Source organism: Ailuropoda melanoleuca, chromosome 16, assembly GCF_002007445.2.
Source record: "Ailuropoda melanoleuca isolate Jingjing chromosome 16, ASM200744v2, whole genome shotgun sequence".
Taxonomy (NCBI): Eukaryota; Metazoa; Chordata; class Mammalia; order Carnivora; family Ursidae; genus Ailuropoda; species Ailuropoda melanoleuca.
The window spans coordinates 34,546,905-34,568,240 of NC_048233.1; the positions used below are offsets into that span (position 1 = coordinate 34,546,905).

Here is a 21,336-nt window from a genome sequence, read left to right on the forward strand (position 1 = left end):
TAGGACTTATCTCCCTGGAGGATTTATTTGAGGGAATGCGATGTTAGGGAAGACTTTGGCATGGCTTATGTATTATTTAGGATTCTTTAGTAACAAGCAACAGAAACCAAACATGGCTGGCATAAGTCAAAAGAAAACATAAAGACACAAGCAGCTTACATGCCTTAAAGGAGAGCTGAAGAACGAAGTTGGAAAAAGTAGAACCAGACAATCCCAGAAGGTCTTCCCAATCCCATGTGTCCACAAGTGCTCAGATATAAACAACAGTCATTACTTCACTCAAGAGTCAATTCCCACAAGAGCTATTGATTTGCCATATTTAAGTATCTTACCTTACTCTTGACAACACTGGGGAAGGTCAGAGGAAGCATTTGGTGGGAAGAATTTCTTTGGTTTCTGTAGGAGAAAACCAAGCACTTGGATTTCCATCATGTCAGTACTGCATACAACAAAGAGTTAATTTGAAAAGAACAAATCAGAGCACCATTAGGAAAGGGAATAGAATCCGAGCAGCCAAAAAAATCAAATATCAAATGGCTACAATACATTATTTATGAACAGTTCCCAAGTGAAGCAACTCTGGACACCAAAAGGCAGTGTCCCAGAAAGAAATAACAGCTTTAAATGCATATTCAACACATAAAACGTAAGTTATTAAAACAACTCATTAGTTACTGTTTGAGCAATAGCAAAAATGACTGAATATAGAACATATTCACCAAAAACCAATAAGAATGTTATGTCAAATAAAAACAACAGCAATAAAAGAAATTTAATGGGTAGACTAAAAAATACAACTGGATAAGAGCACAAGCCCTGGAGTGACCCTGAATGAGCTACTCAATCTCAAATATTTCATGTAATTATGTGTGCCACAAAATACTGTTTTCATCCCACAGACAAGCCAAAATTCTTGACAGGGGCATATGTAACATTTACAAGTTACTGCATAAACTTGAGGTACACATGAGGTCATTCCTCTTATTTTTTTAATTGATTGTGCAATCCCATACTGTCTTTTTAGTAGGAAGTTCAGGATCTCCCTTTGGGCTCCTCCTTTCCCTTTTCAAAATCCCTCTTACCCAGTGGAAAAAAGGTGCATTCTGTCTTCTACACTGAAGCAAAGAGAAAACGGTTTCTGTCATTGCTTCTTTCTGTGACACAGTACTCCTGTTGAAAGCTAGTTCAAGAGACTGTCAGACTGAGCATGTCCACTGGTGACATGCATCTCTGTTCAGGCAGCCTCAGGGCATGAAAAGAAGATGAGCTCATTCATCCAGGGATAAACTCCACAGAGATTGCCCCACACTTGGTTCCCAAGATTACACAGAGCTGTTTCCATTCTTTACCACATTAAAGACTAAAGACCCAGAATTACTCTCCTTTTTTCCTCAGGATCTGGGAGTGTTTTGCTTTTAAATCCTACAAGCTCAAAAGCTCAGATTACATCTTTTTCCCCCTGATAAGGAGCCTTCTCAAAAATTGTCCTAAGGAATGAAACCCTCAGTGTCTCCTAGGCATGACCACGCCTTTTCCTCACACACACTTCTAGAGTTTACTTTTAGTGTCTCTCCAATACGATTCATTGGGCTATGGGAAATTCCCCAGCTGGTTGTTAGATAATCACTTTCAACTTCTCTATTCTTTGAAAGCAAGTTTAAGCACAATTTGCTTCTTCCAACTGTAATACCAAGGAATCCTCTTCTGGGAGTACAACATGCTAAGTCATTTGTATGAATTCTCTCGCTTCTCAATGCGTACAGAAGAAAGTCCATGGGCTATAAGGCACTACATTATCTGGCTCACACTGTTCTGAAGCTTATCTCATATCATGCAATCCATTGCCCCAGTGACACTGGCCTTCACTTTCTTCCTTGAATATGCTGCACTCATGTATTGCTCATTGCCTTGGACTTGGCTCTCCCTTTGAAGGCTTTCCCCTGACTCTTCAAATGGCTGGTCTAACTTCACTTCTCGGTTTCAGTGTTACCACCTCAGAGTCTTCCCCTGAATTCCTTCACTATAGTCTAATTGCATCACTCAATTTACTTCTTCTGTAATATTTACCCCTCTTATGATTTATCTTTTTTATTGTTTATTGTTTGCCACCTCCCACTAGAAGTGTCCTTCTTCTTGTTCATTATTGTTTTCAACTCCTAGAAGTTCCTGAAACTAGTAGGTAAGCAATAAGTATTTCTTAAATAAAATGAACTAATCTATACAAAGCATAGCTTTTATTAATATCTGTTACTTTATCTGTAAAGATGGAGATCACATCTGTGCTATGAGGATCAAATAAGAGCTTATGAAAGCCCTCTGATATGGTACTATTACAAATATATAATTACAGCTCTACATAATATATTAGAAATAGAGAATTGATAAATCTTTAAGCAATTACCTGCTAGGTGGTGAGCTCCTCCAAGGCAGGAACTATATCTATTCCTCTTATCACCATGTATTCCATGCTTAGCACAGTGTTCTCTGCCATGTAAATGATTATTTGTTCAATGAATGGCCGAAGCAATAAATGAGCACAGCAATTCTTTGCCTCCAGAAAGACTTCCATCTAAAAAGAATAAATTTAGTTGTAGTCCTTAGTAAATAATTACGTCAATATTATTGCATTCTATTCTTCATTTATTCATTCATAAGAATTACTGAGTGCCTACTATGTCCCAGACATTGCGCCAGATGCTGAGGATACAATGATAAAAACAGGCAAACCAACCAACCAACAGATAATGTCCTTACCCTCATGGATCTCAAAGTATGGTGAGAGAGACATTAGTCAAATAATCAGAGAAATAAATTTATATAGTTACAACTAAGATAAATGCAAGGGAATGCATTTGAATTACTTACAAAATTATTATGCATAACTATTTAAACCAGATGTTATAAAGTTTCTCAGGCAGGACATTGTGGTTATTAAAGAAAATAACTTTTTGAAGAGAGAGCTGTATCCAGGAACATACTAAATAAATTGATTTTTTTGGCTCATCCACACGGGCTTATTAAATTAACTACAGAATGATTCGCATGTTCAATTATTTGTTTTCAGGGGAAATTTCCATCCTTCATGTTTTACCCATTTCTCTTCACCTCATCAGCCCTGCCTCTGGCAACCACTGATCTGTTTTCTATATCTATGAGCTTGATTTTCTTTCCTTTTGATTCCACATATAAAAGAGATCATGTAGTTTGTCTTTCTCTGACTTAATTTCACTCAGCATAATCACCTCGAGCTCCATCTATGTTGTTGCAAATGGTAAGATTTCATCTTTTTTATTGCTGAATAATATTCCATTGTATGTACATACCATAGTCTATTTATCTATTCATCTATTTGTGGACACTTAGATTGTTTCCATTTCTTGGTTATTGTAAATAATGTTGCAATAAACGCCAGGGTACATATATCTTTTCAAATTAGTGTCTTCATTTTCCTCAGAAAAAACACCCAGAAAATGGATTGTGTGATCATATGGTAGTTCTATTTTTAATTTTTTGAGGAAATGCCACACTGTTTACCATAGTGCCTGCACCAATGTGTATTCCCACAAAGAGTGCACAAGGGTTCCCTTTTCCCCGTATCTTAGGCAAAATTTGTTTTTCTTGTCTTTTTCATAATAGCCATTCTAACAAATGAAAAGTGGTATTTCATTGTGGTTTTGATTTGCATTTCCCTGAATGGTGTTGAGTATCTTTTCATGTACCTCTTGGCAATCTGTATGTCTTATTTGGAAAAAGTGCCTATTCAAATATTCTGCTAATTTCTAAGATCAGATTTTTTGCTATTGAGTTTATAAATCCTTCACTGAAGTCATTTATTAGTTCTAACAGTTTTTTAATGAAGTCTTTAGGTTTTTCTACATATAATATGTCATCTGCAAATAGTGAAAGTTTTACTTCTTCCTCACCAATTTGGATGACTTTCATTTCTTTTTGTTGTCTCCTATGGCTAGGACTTCCAGTACTATGTTGAATAAAAGTGGTGAAAGTAGACATTCTTGTCTTGTTCCTGATCTTAGAGCTTTCAGCTTTTCACCATTGAGTGTGGTTGCTATGGGTTTGTAATATATAGCCTTTATTATTTTGAGGCACATTACCTCTCTACCCCCTTTGTTAAGAGTGGTATATGTGTTACATACCATTAATTAATGCAGTATACCACATTAACTGACTTGTGGATGTTGAACTATCCTTGCAATCCCTGGAATAAATCCCACTTGATCATGGTATATAACCCTTCTAATGTATTGTTGAATTTGGTTTGTTAATATTTTCTTGATGATTTTTTACAACTATGTTCATCACGGATACTGGCCTATAATGTTTTCTTCTTGTGGCAATCCTTGCCTGGTTTTGGTAATAAGAACACAAAATTTCCTTTAATGTGTTTTGGCTTGAATTCCTCCTAACCTGATCATGACTTCTTTCTGTTTACATTTGCCTTTGTTCACAACTCTATATTTAACCATTAAATATATGTGTTTTAGGTGAGCCTGTTGCAGCCAGCATAAAGGCATAAATGCGATTTGCTTTCTGAAAAATAATTTTCTGGAATTATGTCAACATAATAAAATTGATATATACTTAGTCTCCCTTCTATCACAGTTTTTTTTTTTTTTTACAGCTTGTGTCAAAAGTCAAGATGGAGTTAGACACAGCCTGTGAAAGAAAAAGGTGAGAGGGAGCAGAAGGAGGTCAGGAAAACCTTCAGACCGTGAGACAAGTCTGAACTTGAGAAAGGGGAAAGAAAGGACGGTTGGGTAGGAAAAGCCTCAGACTACAGTGCAGCTCTGAAAACACTGTGGCTAGTCCTAAGGGGGAGCTCTAGGCAAAATTGCCTATTAGGAGAGTATCACACTAGGCCGAAATGTCCAGGCTTTAATACTCATGCCATGCTAAGTCACTGGCTGGAGCTGCAGAAGAGAACATGTCCTTAGTCCCGATGCTGTTGCATATCCTAAAGGTGTTACACCTTGAAGCTATAGGTTAACTGCATGCCTGAAGGTGGGTCACTCTTGAATGAGTATCTCAGTGAAAGAACTCCATGGCTGCCACGCAGATTCTATAATATTTTATTCAAGTATAATCTACATGCAGTGAAATGTATAGATCTTAAGTGTACACAGTCTAACAAATTTTGACAAATTTACAAATCCATTTGCCCTATCCCAAACAAGATACAGAATATTTCCTTCACACAGAAAAGCTCTCGCATCCAACTCCCCTTACTTCTAACCCCAGCTACCCGCTTTCCCCACACACACACCGAGACAACCACTGCCCTGATGTTTATTACTATAGTTTATTTTGCCTCCTTTGAACTTCATATAAATGGAATCGCAGCACATTCTCTTTTGTTTCTGGCTTCTCTCACGCAATACAATGTTTTTGATATGTACATATGTTGTTGCATGTATCTTAAAATTTTTTCCATTACATGAATATACCACCATTTCTTTATTCACTTTTCTTTTATAGACATTTGGGTTGTTTCCAATTGTTGGCTATTATAAACAAAGTTACTGTGAATGCTGTTATATAACATTTTGTAATTTTTTTTGTTGACATGTTTTCATCAGTTTTGGATATATACTTAGAAGTGGGATTGCTGAGTCATACAGTAGGGTATGTTCAAATTTATGAGAAACTGCCAGTTTTCCAAAGTATTTGTACTACTTTTCACACAAACAGCTGGTTGTATTTTGATTGGCATTTAACTTAATCTACATACCAATTTGAGGTGAGCTGATATCTTTTTTTTTTAAGATTTTATTTATTTATTTGACAGAGAGACACCCAGTGAGAGAGAGAACACAGCAGGGGGAGTGGGAGAGGAAGAAGCAGGCTCCTAGCTGAGGAGCGTGACGTGGGGCTCGATCCCAGAACGCCGGGATCACGCCCTGAGCCGAAGGCAGACGCTTAACGACTGCACCACCCAGGCGCCCCGTGAGCTGATATCTTTAACAATATTGTCTTCCAGGCAATGAACATCATGTCTCTCTCTATCTTCTTATGTTTTCTTTTTTTTTTCTTTCAGAAATATTTCATTATTAATGGGATAGAAGACAATTAAGCCTTTGTTAAATGTTTATAAATATTTCATGTTTTTATGCTATTGTAAATAGTACCATTTAAGAATTTTCATTGTTCAAAGGGGGGGTAATCAGAAGGGGGAATGAAGCAAGAGAGACTATGGACTCTGAGAAACAAACTGAGGGCTTCAGAGGGGAGGGGGGTGGGGGAATGGGATAGACTGGTGATGGGTAGTAAGGAGGGCACGTATTGCATGGTGCACGGTGTTATACACAACTAATGAATCATCAAACTTTACATCAAAAACCAGGGATGTACTGTATGGTGACTAACATAATAACAAAATATTATAATAAAAAAATTTTCATTGTTCAATCATTCATTGCTACTGCATAGAAACAAATTTGATTTTTATACATTGACCATGTAGTCTGTGAACTGGATAAAACCACTTAGTTTGTTCTAGCTGTTTGTTTTGGTCTCGTGGTAGACCACTTTGCATTTCCTACCTACAATACCAGGTTGTCTTCCAATGGTAAAAAATAATTCTTTTCCTTTCCAAACTCGATGCATTTAATTTTTCTTTGCTTTATTGCTGGACCTGGTGAAGACGTCTAATACATAAAAGAAGTGGTGAGTGCAGATATCATTTCCTTTTTTCTGATCCTCGGAGCAACTGTTTAATATTTCACCATTTTCTCTTCAGTATGGATCATAGTTTCTCGCTTCACTGAATCTCTTACATTTAAAAATTCCATTCCCAACATTAAAGGACCAGTGTTGTTTTATTTATGTCTCAAACAGCGTATTCTTTCCTTTTTTGGCTGTTGGGGAAAAAAGGCTGTTTATTTGGATTCTTCCTAGGTTGTAAGTTGATCTGAAGCTGGCCGATAGCTTTAGTTAGGTTGAGTTTATCCACCCTCTGATATGGAAGCTCATATGGCTCTTCGCTTCCCTAACTTCATACTCAGTCCGTCAAGACTTCCAGGCATCCAAGACTCTTGTAATCCCATAGAAAAGTATAATTTTTATTTTCTCTCAGATTTTCTTGTTACCACAAACATGAAGTTCTTTTGCTATCTTTTTTACATCTTAACAATCAACATGTTTTATTATTTTCCTTGCATGCAGCCATGTGTGCATGTAGGTGCTTAAATCTTCATATATTTGGAAGAGTTCAATTTTATTCTTCTTATCTTTACTGTCCCTTATTGTATTTTTCTCACCATCTAATTTTTTATTTTTTTGGTGCTCGTTTCAATTTCATCTTCCTTCCTCTGACAGTATTGCTTTTGTCTTCTGCATTGTTCTTGAAACCTGCTCAGATTTCCTCTCCTCTTTCTGCCTAGTATTTGCTGTTTTCTTTCTCCTTCCATTTTTTTTTTGTAGATTTCCTTCACAGAAATGATCGCTTTTCCAAAGAAAATTGTGCGTCACAGGTTTTTTTGGTTTGTTTTTGTTTTTTTAAGTATGCTCCATGCCCAGCACGAAGCCCAATGCAGGGCTTGAACTCAGGACGCTGAGATCAAGACCTGGGCTGAAATAAACAAACTGAGCTACCCTGGTGCCCCGTAATTTTTATCTTCTTTATGGCCACCTTTAGGTGATCTGTTGATAAATTTTGTGTCTCTCTTCCACATGTTTATCTTACAGAATCCTTGTATTGAGGTTGTGCCCAGTTTCCTTTAATACTCACTATTGAAGGAGTTGAATTTTCTTGGACCAGTTATTTGATGGAAATGCTAGGTTAGGACAGAGAAACCAAGAAAATCTTTCATGATTTATAACTCAAAGATTCTCCCTTCTGCTTTCTATAAATACAACACATTATTGTTTGTTTAGCCCCAAACTAGGTTCGGCAGGGTTTTTGCCACCACTTTGCTTACTCAATTTCTCAGACCCTTCCAAACAAGAAATGTAGCTTTTTCTCTTTAGGGCAGGACCTTTATCTTCAGAAATAGATTTTGTTCTTTAATGTGTGTGGTTTTGAGATCTGTTATTATTGGACCCATTTGCTACTTTTTTTCACTTCTTGCCATGCAACTTTTGTCCAGATCTCAGCTGCCCTTGGTAGCTCTTACATGTACTTTAAGTTTGCTTATTATATTGTTTGCAGGGTTTTTTTTTAAATGTTAATTTCCCTGTTGCTTTTATATAATTGCCAGGACAAGGAGGAAAAAGCCTACTTGCACAACCACATTCATATTATAAGTGACCTGAAGGTATTTTGGCAGAGACCTAAGTTTAGCTCCTATCTTAGAAAGACTTACCGTTTGGTCTACTCTTTTGGGTGACATTAAACCCAATTGTAAAACCAGTAACCAACAACTTAAAATGTTAAGTTCTCTAATTTTTCTAATTAAATACATGTAGACTATTTCCCAATAGCTCCTATAAAGAGAAATTTTATTCAACTGCAATTACTAGAGCAATTCAGCTAATGATAAAAATACTTTGATTTCTCATCTAGAAAGTAAATGCATGATAAAACAAGCATTCTAACACTTCAGAAACAGAGAAAATTGTAGGATAGCCCCCAGCTTTTCTTAGAGCATTAAGACATGAAGAATACCTAGTAGAACTGGATGACCTGGGAGGGGGTTGTAAGTACAAAGATATATTTCGCTGTGAAATTAGAGTAGGCATTGAAGTTGAAGGCTGGCTCCTAGTGAGTTTTCTTTTGGGAACACTAAGCAACCATTAGTACAAAGGTCACAGAAGTATCTTATGAAACCAACGACTTATGACTTTTTGTGGCTATGGAACTGATCAAGTCAGTTGTCAAATGCAGAATGAGAGCACAGGGGCATGAACCAAAAGGAGAGAAAAGGAAAGATAAAGGAAAAGGAAATAAATAAGAGTATTCATACTTATAGATATTAATATTTTCTAATATTTTTAATGTACCCTTAAAATGCAAGATGATTAAAGATAATAAGGCATTTTCTCTTTGTCTTCTTCCCCAACTTCATCTGGCTCTATATAATGTAGTGTTTCCCAAACTTTTCCCCTCATATGTAGAAAATGGTATCTGTATCACACTAAAGTACACTGAAGAGAATTTAGGAGTATGAGTTAATGAAAAAAACATTACCTTTCGTTATATAAATATGATCAGGAAATGAAATAAATACAACTACTAGAGAAGATACTATTGAGTTAACATAGTTCCAAAATGAAGTATTTTCAAAATCTTAATGAGAAATTTGAGCTCGTTTCTCTGATCATAGTGTTTCAGTAATGAGTTTTGTGTGTGAAATGGCTACACACACTTCCTGGTCAAAATTTATCATTAAAAAAATAATATGTGTGACAGTGTCTAAAAAACAGTAAATACTGAATCTTTTTTTACAATCATTCAAAGTTTACAATACTTGAAATTATGTTTGAAGAAGCTAACGGCTCTTCCTATTCTTTAAAAAAATCAATGTTAAATCTTTTTCATGATAATGTAAATGATTGTTATTTTCATCAAATTTCTCTTATCAAGTATATCAAATTAATCATGAAGCTCTAATTTGTAGGACACACACTAGAGCAATCATCCCGCACTTAGTTTAGATGTTAGAGCTGTTTTTATTATTTTAGTGACTATTATAGATACTATACCACACAAGTTTAAAGAAGACTAAAGCTAATCAATATATTTACCCTTTTTAACAGATAACACAACCACCTTAGATCATTAACCTCCTTTAGTTTCCTCCCAGGCTCTCTGTTTTTTTGTTCTTTTGTAACCCAGAAGATATTATAGACATCATCATTTTACAAAGTCAATGTGTGGTTTATTTATATTTAAACCACATATTTATCACTTTTCTCATTCATCATCCATTCCTCCATTTTAGGCTTTTGATTTGGGATCCCTTACCCTCTGTCTGAAGTGTTTTTTGTTGTTCTTTTTTTTTTGTTTTGGAATTTCTACTACTGAGTCAGTACTCGGCTGCAAATTTTCTCAGTTATTTTAATATATTCCATCATTGCTCTGGAGAGCCAGCTATCACCCTATTCATTACTTGAGAATAATCTTTCCCTGACTGCTTTTAAGATTCTTCTTTTTATTATTGCTGCTCTGCATATTCACTATGATGTATCTCAATGTGGCTTTCGTTTTACTTACACTGCTTGGGATTCACTGGACTTCTTAAATCCATATTTTAGTGTCTTACTAGTTTCAGAAAATTCTCAGCCATTACCTATTCAAATGTTGCCTCTGCCTCATTCTTTCCCCTTTCCTTCAGATTCCAATTAAATGGATTTTAAAGTTTCTCTCTGTCTTCCATATCTCTGCATTTTTTTTAATCTCGTTTTTGCTCCATTCTGGATTTTTTCTGAACTACTTCACTTTTCAATTTTGTGTAATGTTATTAAACTCATACAATGAGTTTTAAGTTTTGATTAAAATTTTCACTTCTCGAAAGTCTGTTGGTTCTTTTTTAAATATGCTAAATTGTGTTTTAGCTTCTAGTTCCCTGCACATTTTCAAGCTTGTCTCTTACTTCTTTAAAAAGAATAAATATGAGATCCATGTCTAGAATTCTGAGGTCCTGTAGGTCTATTTATACTGTCTTTTGTTTCTGCGGGCTCTCATTCATGATGCTTTGCTTTCTTCTGTGATGTTACCTGTCCTTGAACATTTACTCAAACCTGGGATAGGGTGACTTCAAAAGAACCCTTGTTTTGGCTTCTATGATGTGACTGGGGTCACAGTCATTTAATTTCAAACCAAGTTCATGGCTTAAGGGTCTCTGGATTCTGTAAGAAAAAATATCTGGTTTCCAGTTCCGGCTCCATGTGTTTTACCTTTCTCAAGTTTCTTAATTGCACTCAATCCTATGTCCTCATCCATAAAACAAAAATACTAACAGTACTTACGCTACAGGTATGTACTAATAAGTTGCAAAATACTTAGCATATAGTGCTCAATTACTGACAGCTATTATCATTATGTCATTTAAAATGAGTCTTCCCCCAACTTGTCTTAATGTCATAAAGAATTACAAATATACAGGTCAATTCAGAGATAGGGCAGGAATTAAATATCCACTAGTGAAGCAGAGAACTGAGACATTTTACATTAGAAATCAGCAGAGCAAAGTAGTTATCATCATGGGCCTAGAAACTCAGGAGCTAGGTTAAACTCTCTTTGCAACTTACAGTAAGCTACCTAAGCTCTTTAAGCCCTGGAAACTTCATTTGTAAAATGAGAATAGTTATACTCCTTGAGAGCTTGTTCTGAGCTCTGAAATTCTACAATGCATTTAGTATTTATTTATTTATTTTTTTTTTTAAAGATTTTATTTATTTATTTGACAGAGATAGAGACAGCCAGCGAGAGAGGGAACACAAACAGGGGGAATGGGAGAGGAAGAAGCAGGCTCATAGCAGAGGAGCCTGATGTGGGGCTCGAACCCATAACGCCGGGATCACGCCCTGAGCCGAAGGCAGAAGCTTAACCGCTGTGCCACCCAGGCGCCCCAACAATGCATTTAGTATTTAAATAAAAGGTAGACATTTTCCAGGTAGTAAAGACAAAGATGAAACTATTAAAATTATTTTGTCAATTCTGTAAAAGTGGAAAAGCAATCTAATGAGACCCAATTCTCCTAAATTTTCTGTGAGGGTAAAGAACTATTTTAGAACTTTTGGGGATTATATATATTATAATATATCTATTTACCAAATAAATTTACTAAGGTATGTTTGTGGTATTCATTCAGCATTTTTAACCTATTACATGTTAGACACTGATGGGTCCCTGAGGTATACAGATGAATGCCTTTGAATGGTTAGTAGTAGATGAGACAGATATTTAGTCAAGTAAATACAATGCAATGTCACTAATGAGATAGTACAGACACAGACAAGTGTTATGAGAACACAGACTTCACAGACAAGATACTTAACTTAAGCAGAAAAGAAATTCTGCCAACAGGAATGGTTGGTTGGGAGGTATAACATAGGAAAACCTACTATATTTGCAAAAGAGCAAGCAGAGCTAAAACAAAAGGTATGTTTATGGAGTAAGCAGAAGATGACAATGTAAAGACAATCTGAAGTCATACTGTGCAGATATGTATGTGCTATGTTTAGGGATTTGGACTTTTATTCCATGGATCCTGGGAAGTCACTGAAAAGCTAAACGGTCAAAACACAATGATAGGATCAGATTTCTACTTTTACAAGGTTAACTGACATCAGTACACAGGACGGACTAGTTAGAATGAAGAACAGAAGCAGTCAGTTAGAAAATTATCAGAATAATCAAAACTAGAGAGAATATGTACATTAAAAAATACAATCATCAAATGCTTCACTATGAAATTAAAATTTTCTCTTTCAATACCTTAGGAGAATGCTCTTTGACTTTGGAATAACTGCTTCTCAAAATTTCTAAAAATCATTTCTAAATAGGAAAAGTGCTTCGTTGTTATTCACATATCATAAAAATTTATTAGATTTACCTTAATATATTGAAAAAAATGAACCTAGTTTCCTTTTGAAAATCAGATGCAAAAAAAAAAAAAAAAAAAAAAACAAAAACATTGTGCTATATAACCTAAGAAACTTATAAAGGTTTTGTGGTTGTTTTTTTTAATAGAAATAGTCTTTATTTTCTCTTTTTAGAAAAAGAACACTAGTCCTTTATGACTAGGGGTGGGGGTGAAAACAATAATCAGCTAAGATTAAAACCCTATTGTAGTGAAAAGTTCAGAATCCTGACCTAACTAGTCTAAGAGAATGCCAGTAGAGCTCATCAGAAAAGGGTGACTTGGAATGAAAGCATAAAGAACTGAATCCCTAACCTCGCCACTCCCCACCCCCATTGGGCTGCTTGAACACCCTCAGTTAAGGACTGACCAGTTCTTTGATCTCTTCCCTTTAAAAACAACTAAATAGCTCTTGTTTTGACTCCATAATGAAATTTCTTCCTTGTAACAGGGATTTCATTTCTATATTGGTAGCTTAGTTGGGTATTTATTAAGGAAACTGATAATGAAAAAGACAATTTAATATGTATTTTATAATATTTTCCAAGATACCTAAATTTAAATAATTTCATGGATGTCCTGACTTCTTTCCATGAGTAAAATTTCTCTTTAGTAAGACAGTCTATGTACACAGGCAGAGTAAATTAGCTCCTGCCTCACAGCAGCTGAGAAAATGAATTGCCTAAGAAGATTAGAGTCATTTTCTTTACTTAAAGATATTCCTGACAACCCACACTGAAATTACACAAGATTAACTCCATTAACACCATTTCCCATTCTTTAAAGTAGTAGCTTTCCAGAAAGCAGCACTTAGACTGAATAGTTCAAAGCATATTTTAAGAGAAGATCTCAAAATGCTTAGAAATGCTAATGTAAGTATCATTGAAGGATTCAGGATGAGGTGCTGAGAGGTCAAGTAACGTATTACTGGCCATACAGTGAGCCATACGCAAAATGGAAAGTCGCTACTTGTTCCCCTTGCCATTTAGCCTGCATATCCTCTGTGCAGGTAACAACATTTCAAATCAAATGTTATCTGAAGGGATATAACACTGTTAATCCCTCAAAGGCAGAGATGTTATTTATTTTTGTCTTTCCCCACAGTATCTTACATAGTGCCTTTTATTTAGGGGTACTCAAATATTTGTTGATTATGATGTCAGACATTTGGCATTGCTTGGTGGCCTATCAAAACTAGGTAAAGCAAAAGGGCTCAGGAAAAAGAGACTACAACAATACCATAAGACTTCAACTGCTTCTCAGACAGAACCTTTCCAAGTCTGAAAGCAAAATCCATAGCACAGGCACTAAAACTTTAAACTATTTGTATTAACTGCCATTAGTGCCATTAAAACAGATAATGCATAAATTTCCTTCTGACAATATGCTGGCATGAGCCACCAGAAGATCCATTCCGAAAACAATGCTGTCATAATCCACCAATTCCCTTACCTTACCTTCTCTGAGCCTTAAGTATTCTTCAGGGTGGGTTTGTTTTTTGTTGTTTTTTTTTTTTTTTAAGATTTTATTTATTTATTTGAGAGAGAGAGAGTGAGAGAGAGAGAACACGAGCGGGGTGAGGGTCAGAGGGAGAAGCAGACTCTTCTCTGAGCAGGGAGTCCAATGCGGGGTTCGATTCTGCGACTCCGGGATCATGACCTAAGCTGAAGGCAGACACTTCACTGACTGAGCTACCCAGGTGCCCCTTCTTCAAGGTTTTTAATTGCAAAATGAATACACATATGCATTCTTACCTAAAAATCCAAACACTTCAGAGGTAAACTGAGAAAAAAAAATGAGAAGTCCAATTTTCCTCACTTCCTTATCTTCCTCCAACCTCTTTTTCTATCCTTACATTAATACAAGAAAACTTCACTGGTAACCTGGGGCTTCATTTTCTTTTTGGTCTCCTAAAGGTAGTTCCCAGGTGGAAAATACTGAAAACACTGACTTAGATAGTTCTTAAAGATTTTAATTTGAATGAATTGCTCAACTCCCAGATTTAGAAATAGTTATTCCTACTTACAAAAAAAATAAATCTAAAAGTGTGCTGAATTATAATTATGCTAAGACAGGGTCAGATCAGATCTCAAGAGGAAGTCGTTAACCATTCCACTGTAAAACTTTCACCATATAGCACAGTAGTCAACATTGAGAATTTAGGAGCTCGACACTGTTGTTAGCGTTTCATGAGATTTTCTAAAAAAAAAAAGGAGCAACTCTCTCATCATTCTTTTTCAGTATTAATATTGTACCAGGTAGCATCTAAAATAATCTCCTATGACCTGCAATAATTGTGCCTATCAACGTGATACAAGTTCCAAAGTATTCTGGAAAATATTCCAAAATGATCTGGGAATTTCCTAAAGGCTCTCCTTTACTTTTATTCTGGTTCCAGAATCTCAAAAGGAACCTTGTTTCTCTCAAGACATGCTCCAATATGCCTATTAATCAATGGCAAGTAATACTGAGTTAGTGGAAATGAAAGTCATTAACAAAAAAACTTGTTTTCAGAAGGCAAATATTAGGTAGATGAAAACAGTACTGATCTACAAAGCATAATCAAGTTTAGCCACATAATATCTTGTCTGACCTTGGATAGGTTAGTAAACCATTCAGAGATTTTCCCATCTGCAAAATCAGGGAAAATATTACCTACATATAGGTTGGGTATATGGATTAAAATGAAAGAAGTGCAAGTGCTGGCACAACAAACAATAAATGTTACTTAAACTGAAACTTGCCTATGACTTTCAGTTTAGCCTAAGTCACAAACATCAAAGTGTTTTTAGCTTAACAAAAAGACCTCAATTTGTTTTACCTTAGTAATCCTGAGGCACTATTGCTCAGTTTCAAAAGCAACCTTGAAAATTAAAACTAATCCAAAGATTATCCTTCTGAAGACCTGAAATGCCCAGGAAAACTGCAAAAACCTAGGTGACTGGTCATCATTTGGTCCAAAGAATATTAAAGGCCTTACACTGAAAAAAAAATTAACATGTGAAATATTATTGGCATATAAAATAATTTTCCACATCAAGAGTATCTGAATACATTTTACGGTGTCTTGAAATAAATTTAGTAATTCTTTCCTTACATATGGCCGAAGTATTAAATAAATAAATAAGATATCTAAAATTATAGTGCCATCTACAGGCAAAGAAAATAATATCAATGATAGCACATTTTAATGCTTTCATATTTTCTAATTGCTACTCAACACTTAAGAGACATCTAGAATTGAATAATTTACATAATTCGCTTCCTGATTACATTTGCAGGATATAATTTATTATATGAAATGGCACATTTTTAATAAATTTTTACTACTCAATATAGCATTTTATTTTCAATAAATATTAAGATGATAAAGGTAATTTTAAAAATCCAATGGGACTACAAGGTCCAATTTTTGTGTTCTGAGATTTATTTATTATTAAAATATATCATGACAAAAAAGAAACCTATTTTCATGTTTTTTCTCTTCCTTTCCAAACTTGCGTCTGTGGATACTTATTTAACAATAACTAAGTAGCAGGTATTTTTCTAAGCTGCTTTGTATCCGTGAACTTGGTAAATCCTCACAATAATCCTATGAGGTAGGTACACTACCACTTTCATCTCATAGATGTTGAAACCAAAGCCCACAAAGCTTAAATAACTGATCTAAGGCCACATGCTATGTGGCAGAGCCAAGGTTCAAACTTGGGGTTTTTCCACAGTAACTATGCGTTCAATCACTATGCTAACGTGCCTCTCTTTGTAAAAGCTGCATTCAGTGTCTATACTGCATTTGTAAAATCTATGTTCTGGTTTTGAGCAGCAATATTTCCACACATACCCAAATTTTTATCATCATTTTTAATAACCACATATTTTGCCATCAAGCTATCTCATTTTACTTACTTTAGTTGTCTAATGCTGGACTTTCAAACTATTTATAATTTCCTTATTTTATATAAAAATGTTACAATGAGCAAATTTTGCATTGCATATAACTCTTTTCCTTCTTTTGAATTTTATTTCCTTATGCTACTATACCTAAAATAGTTTCACTGACTTGACTACCTGAAAGTGCCACATTACTGACATGTAATGCTCTATACTGCTTTTTAAATTTCATCATCATGTTATACTACCAGCAATGAAAGAATGTTAGATCTTCCTGATCAATATATACCATCCCTCCCAAATTTAACTGATATAAAGTGGTTAAGGATGATATATGATGTGGGATAGTTAAACAAATATTTCAATTTTCAAATGGGCAAAGTGTTTTCTTCCTCTAGCAACATAACAGGTGGAGACAATCCAATTACTTGCTGCTTAGGAGGTTGGTGTTGTCTAGCTTCTTTAAGAAAGCCTCAAAGAGAATCAATAACATACCCAATGTCACTAGTAAGTGTCAGAGCTGGAGTCTGAGCCCAGGTCTGACTCTAAAATCTATGTTTTAGATAATAGGAAAAAATATCACAGAAAGTCAAGAGTGTCAACTGTATGCTGAGATAAAGAAAATGTATGAAAAATTTTATTTCAATCTTCACTGAAGATAATTTATCTCATAAAAGGGTAAGCTACCCTGGGGTAGCTATCATAAATACAGGGATTATATTTCACTATTGTATTATTCTGATCAGTAATTTCAAAAACAGAAAAGAATGACAATGAAAATTAACAAAATGCTTCATTGCTCTTTCTCTCCAACCATATTACAATCTAGTTTCATCTATATTCTAAGCAAGGAGCTAAAGGATATAAACATGACTCCAAACATGTTTTTTTCTTACATGTTATCTTGCAGTATTATTTGTTTTGAATAGTCAAGAAAGATCATAAATTCTATAGCACAGAATAAAGATCACTGAAACATTAGATACTAGAAAGAACACAGGCTTTGGGAACTTAAATTCAGATGCTGCTGCTTACTAGCTCTATGTCCTCTAGAACATCAGCATCAAACACCTACTCCACCAGGATGCTTTGTAATTACAGGACATAACAATTATAAGGCTCCTAGCACATGGCAGGTGCTTAAGAAATTTTAGCTCCCTTCCTTTTAAAGAGTGATATATATATATATGATTATATCAAGGCTAGTGGTTCTAAAAGTCATGCTTCATTATCTCCCTCAGACAGACTGTCGCATAACACGAAGCATCAAGATCGAAAGAGATCAAAAGAGATAAAGTTGCTTCATCAATGTGGGAACCTTCTGTTTTGACATCAATATCATGTTCTTCCATTAGTTGGTATGAGACATTATGGGGATGTTTCAGTATCTGTCTATAGCATCCTGGAACATTGAGTTTCAGAGTTGGTACTTTAAACCTACATGTCTGTAGTCCATCTTTGCTAAGTACTTCCTGGTACCACTGCCCAACTTTGTTCCTCGGGTACTGAATATTGTATCCAAGCACTGGAAGAACCACCTGTGCAGAAAAAGGGGGACAAAATTACATGAAACAGCCTTCAGAAAAATATACAATCATTGTATCACTGAGATTTGGTATATAAGAAAATCACTGAGATATGATCATTATGCCTCAGGACATAAACATTACAATCAGCCTAAAACATGCCATTGAATGCTACACTACTTTATTTTAAATGCTGCCAGGCAAAGAAAAGAGCTAACTAAAATCAAGAAGGACTCACAATAACCAAGGTAACCAACTCAAGTCAGATATTATTAGACAAACTATTGTTAATGTAGAAGAGAGGAAACAAGAGGTTTGGGTACATTTAATTAGCCGACAAAGACTTCATCTCAATGTAGTCATACAATCCAAAAAGCATATTGTTTCTATAACAGGAAGAACAACCCCTACCACTCAATGATATAACTGGTATTTGGTTGATAACTTTACATTCTTCTTATTTAAAAACATGAGAGTGAGCCAGTAGCAGCAAATATAGTGTTTTGCTTAGCTGGTTATGAGAAGACACCACAGTCTGAAGGGCTTTCCTGCTTTGCTGAAGATTTCTAGACATTTTTCTTAAACAGTACCAAAAGGTAGTCAGAAAAAGGAACAAAGCAAAAGATTCGAATAGATACAATATGAATGGATTTCATATTCATTACGCTAATTGAAAGAAGCCAGACATAAAACACCACAAGCTATATGACTCCATTTATTTGACATTCTTTCAACGGCAAAACAATAGGGGCAGAAAATGGATGAGCTGCTCAGGAGCTGGGGTGGGGGGTAGGGGTGGGAGTTTACTAAAAAGAGCATGGGGAAATTTTGGGGAGAGATAAAAATGTTCTTTATCTTGATTTTTGTGGTGTTCTCAAGAGTATGTTTATCAAAACTCTTAGAACTGTAAACTGAGAAAATTGATTTTTATTGTATATAAATTGTACCTGAATTAAAATGTGGTTTAAAAAAAAAGGCGGGGAAGAGAACTGATCAACATTATGTCTTTTGGACATAGTATCTACATTTAGACCTAAGTGATACCAATTTTTAAACAAATTTACCCGATGTATTGCATACGTGTTAGCTGATTCCTCTTCTTCAGTTACTAGATGAACCTGTATTTTAAAAACATGACAAAAATACGGATGATTCATTTCCTAAATTTTCCCTTTATGTATAATTTGACTCCTACGCTGAATATACATATCCCCAAACAAGATTATTTTCACAATCTGTTTCTAGACTACATAAAAATTAGAATGATACTACCTGCTTTAACCACTGGTAACTGAAGTCAAAACACAAAGAGAATGGTGGTAGCTTAAAGAATGGTGGTAGCTTAACACCCCGAGGGGATACTTTCACCTCATCACCAACAGCTTTTCCTAATTCACAAAGTTGTTATGCTGAATCAAAAATCTGCCTCTGGGAACCGCTCTCCCCTACCTCCGTCGCCAACAAGTATCATAATACTCTGAGAAGTGGTGTTTCTCAAAACATGTTTCATAGAACAGTAATAGGAGGTAGGGGGAAAAGAGGGTATGTTAAGTCCAAGATACAGGACAGTGTCTATAGGACACTATAGAACAAATAATTCTGATTTCTCCAGCACATGATAGTTCAAGTATAAAGGCAGTGTCACCATTAAACAGATGAACAGCATCCCCACCCTCCTAAAGCATTCAGTGTCCAGATCCCCTCTAACTCTGCTGGCTTCGCCCTCAAGTCTCCACGGTCTAATCAATAATTATTGCCCCTTTGTCTTTCATTTTGGGTTGTATGTTTGTTTATTGGTATGTATGCCTTTTAGTTGCTGGACTCAGAAATGGATATAAAACTCTAGATGTGATTTCACCCAAATCCACGGGATAAGAATCTTTCCTGCATCATCATTTCTAGCTTTCTTTCACAGACTCTTAAGCCTACTTACAATGATGCAATTTAAATAATTTATGAAAATACTGGAAAACATGGTCAAGTACAGAAGACCATATTTTGTGGTTAGAAAGCTCCCTCCAGGTTGATATCAATCGATTTTTTAATTAACAAACATGCTTTTAATATAGGGCTATTCCTCAACTATGAATTCTCCTAAATTGTTAATCATCTGACACAATTCTCTATCTTGTTCACCAAGAAATTAAAAGAAAAATCTACCAAGTGACTTGAAATAAAGGTATAACTGTTAGTCTAGTAATCCCATCAAGAACCGGATTAGTTTCCTACAATTTTTTACTGTAGATGCACAACATTACACCCCCATATATCATTTATTAGAGAGTTTACTGTCTTTTTCATTTCCATGTCTTAACACCTTGGACCTCTAAGTCCTGCCTTTTCTATTCTTAGTGCTCACTAATAAAGTATAAATGATTGGTCTTAAAATATATAAAGACTTTTTTTTTCTAATAGGAGGAAACTTAGCAAGATACGAAGGAGAAAATGTTCTTTTTCCTACAGCTCCAAAAGAAAAACAGATACAGTTCTGATCACAAAACTGTCCTTGCAAATGTTACTTTGAACAAAGAGGTCTTATAAGACAAGTATTTCAGAGATTATTACCATGTCTTGTCAAAGTAACCTTTAACTTCTGAAAATCTGAATACGGAATAGCTAACTTACTAAATAATGTGTAGCCCAGGTAATATTTAAATGAACATGTTTTCTGGAATGTGTGAAAAAACATGATTTTTCACTATTTATCAAAAGGGGATCACTGATATCTATTCTTCCATTCACAAAGTAAAATAAGACCTAAAATGCTGCTAGATTTCTTTTTACAGTTTCAGATTTTTGTCTTAGTTAAGTGACATTCTTAGTGATTTATGCTCCTTGTGATCACTTTCTTATCTAAATATTCATAAGCCACCCACTCAATGACACAATGAAGCAGACATCCATTGCTTCAGCCTTTGCTCTCTTTTCCAACAGGAGCACCCTCATTTTAAGGGAGCTCCCCTCCCAGTTCTCAAACATGATTTGGGTGAGATGGTTCCAGGAAAGATCCTTTGGAACACAGGCTTAGCCAGTCACATACTCCAGTCCATAATAATTGGTTGGGCCTGGACATGGGACCCAAGCCAGGCTGCTCCTAGCCAGAGAGACTGAATTCCATGGCCTTTATTCCACTGGGAAGAAAAGTTCTCTTCTCTACAAGTTGTAAGAAATAAACTTAGAGATGCTTATAACCATCATGCCATTGAAAGAACAAGCCACACTGAGAACGGCTCTAACAGAGGGAAACATAGTTAACAGATGAAGAAAATAAGAGATAGATCATTTAGGAGCCTGGATATAGCTGTGCCTGAATCAATCAGAGTCTCAGTTATGACAGCCAATCAATTCCTGTCCACTTTTCCATAGGTTGGTTTAAGGTA

General features: G+C 35.3%; 1 protein-coding gene across 6 annotated transcripts in view; it reads right to left on the reverse strand.

Annotated features, from left to right (window-relative positions):
* Window positions 1-2,462: 2,462 nt before the first annotated feature.
* PUS7L (pseudouridine synthase 7 like) overlaps window positions 2,463-21,336 on the reverse strand; it is a 42,877-nt gene continuing 24,003 nt past the window's right edge. For 4 of the 6 annotated variants that reach the window (XM_034644677.1, XM_034644678.1, XM_002927834.4 and 1 more), the window contains 2 exons: window positions 19,021-19,074; window positions 17,038-17,968 (listed from right to left, as the gene is read on the reverse strand). In XM_034644677.1, the coding sequence (XP_034500568.1) occupies window positions 17,642-17,968; window positions 19,021-19,074 (381 nt within the window). In that variant the 3' untranslated portion in view covers window positions 17,038-17,641. Of the gene's footprint in view, window positions 2,570-7,524; window positions 7,791-17,037; window positions 17,969-19,020; window positions 19,075-21,336 lie in introns of those variants that run through there. The other 2 variants (XM_034644679.1, XM_019808568.2) reach the window with 2 other exon arrangements.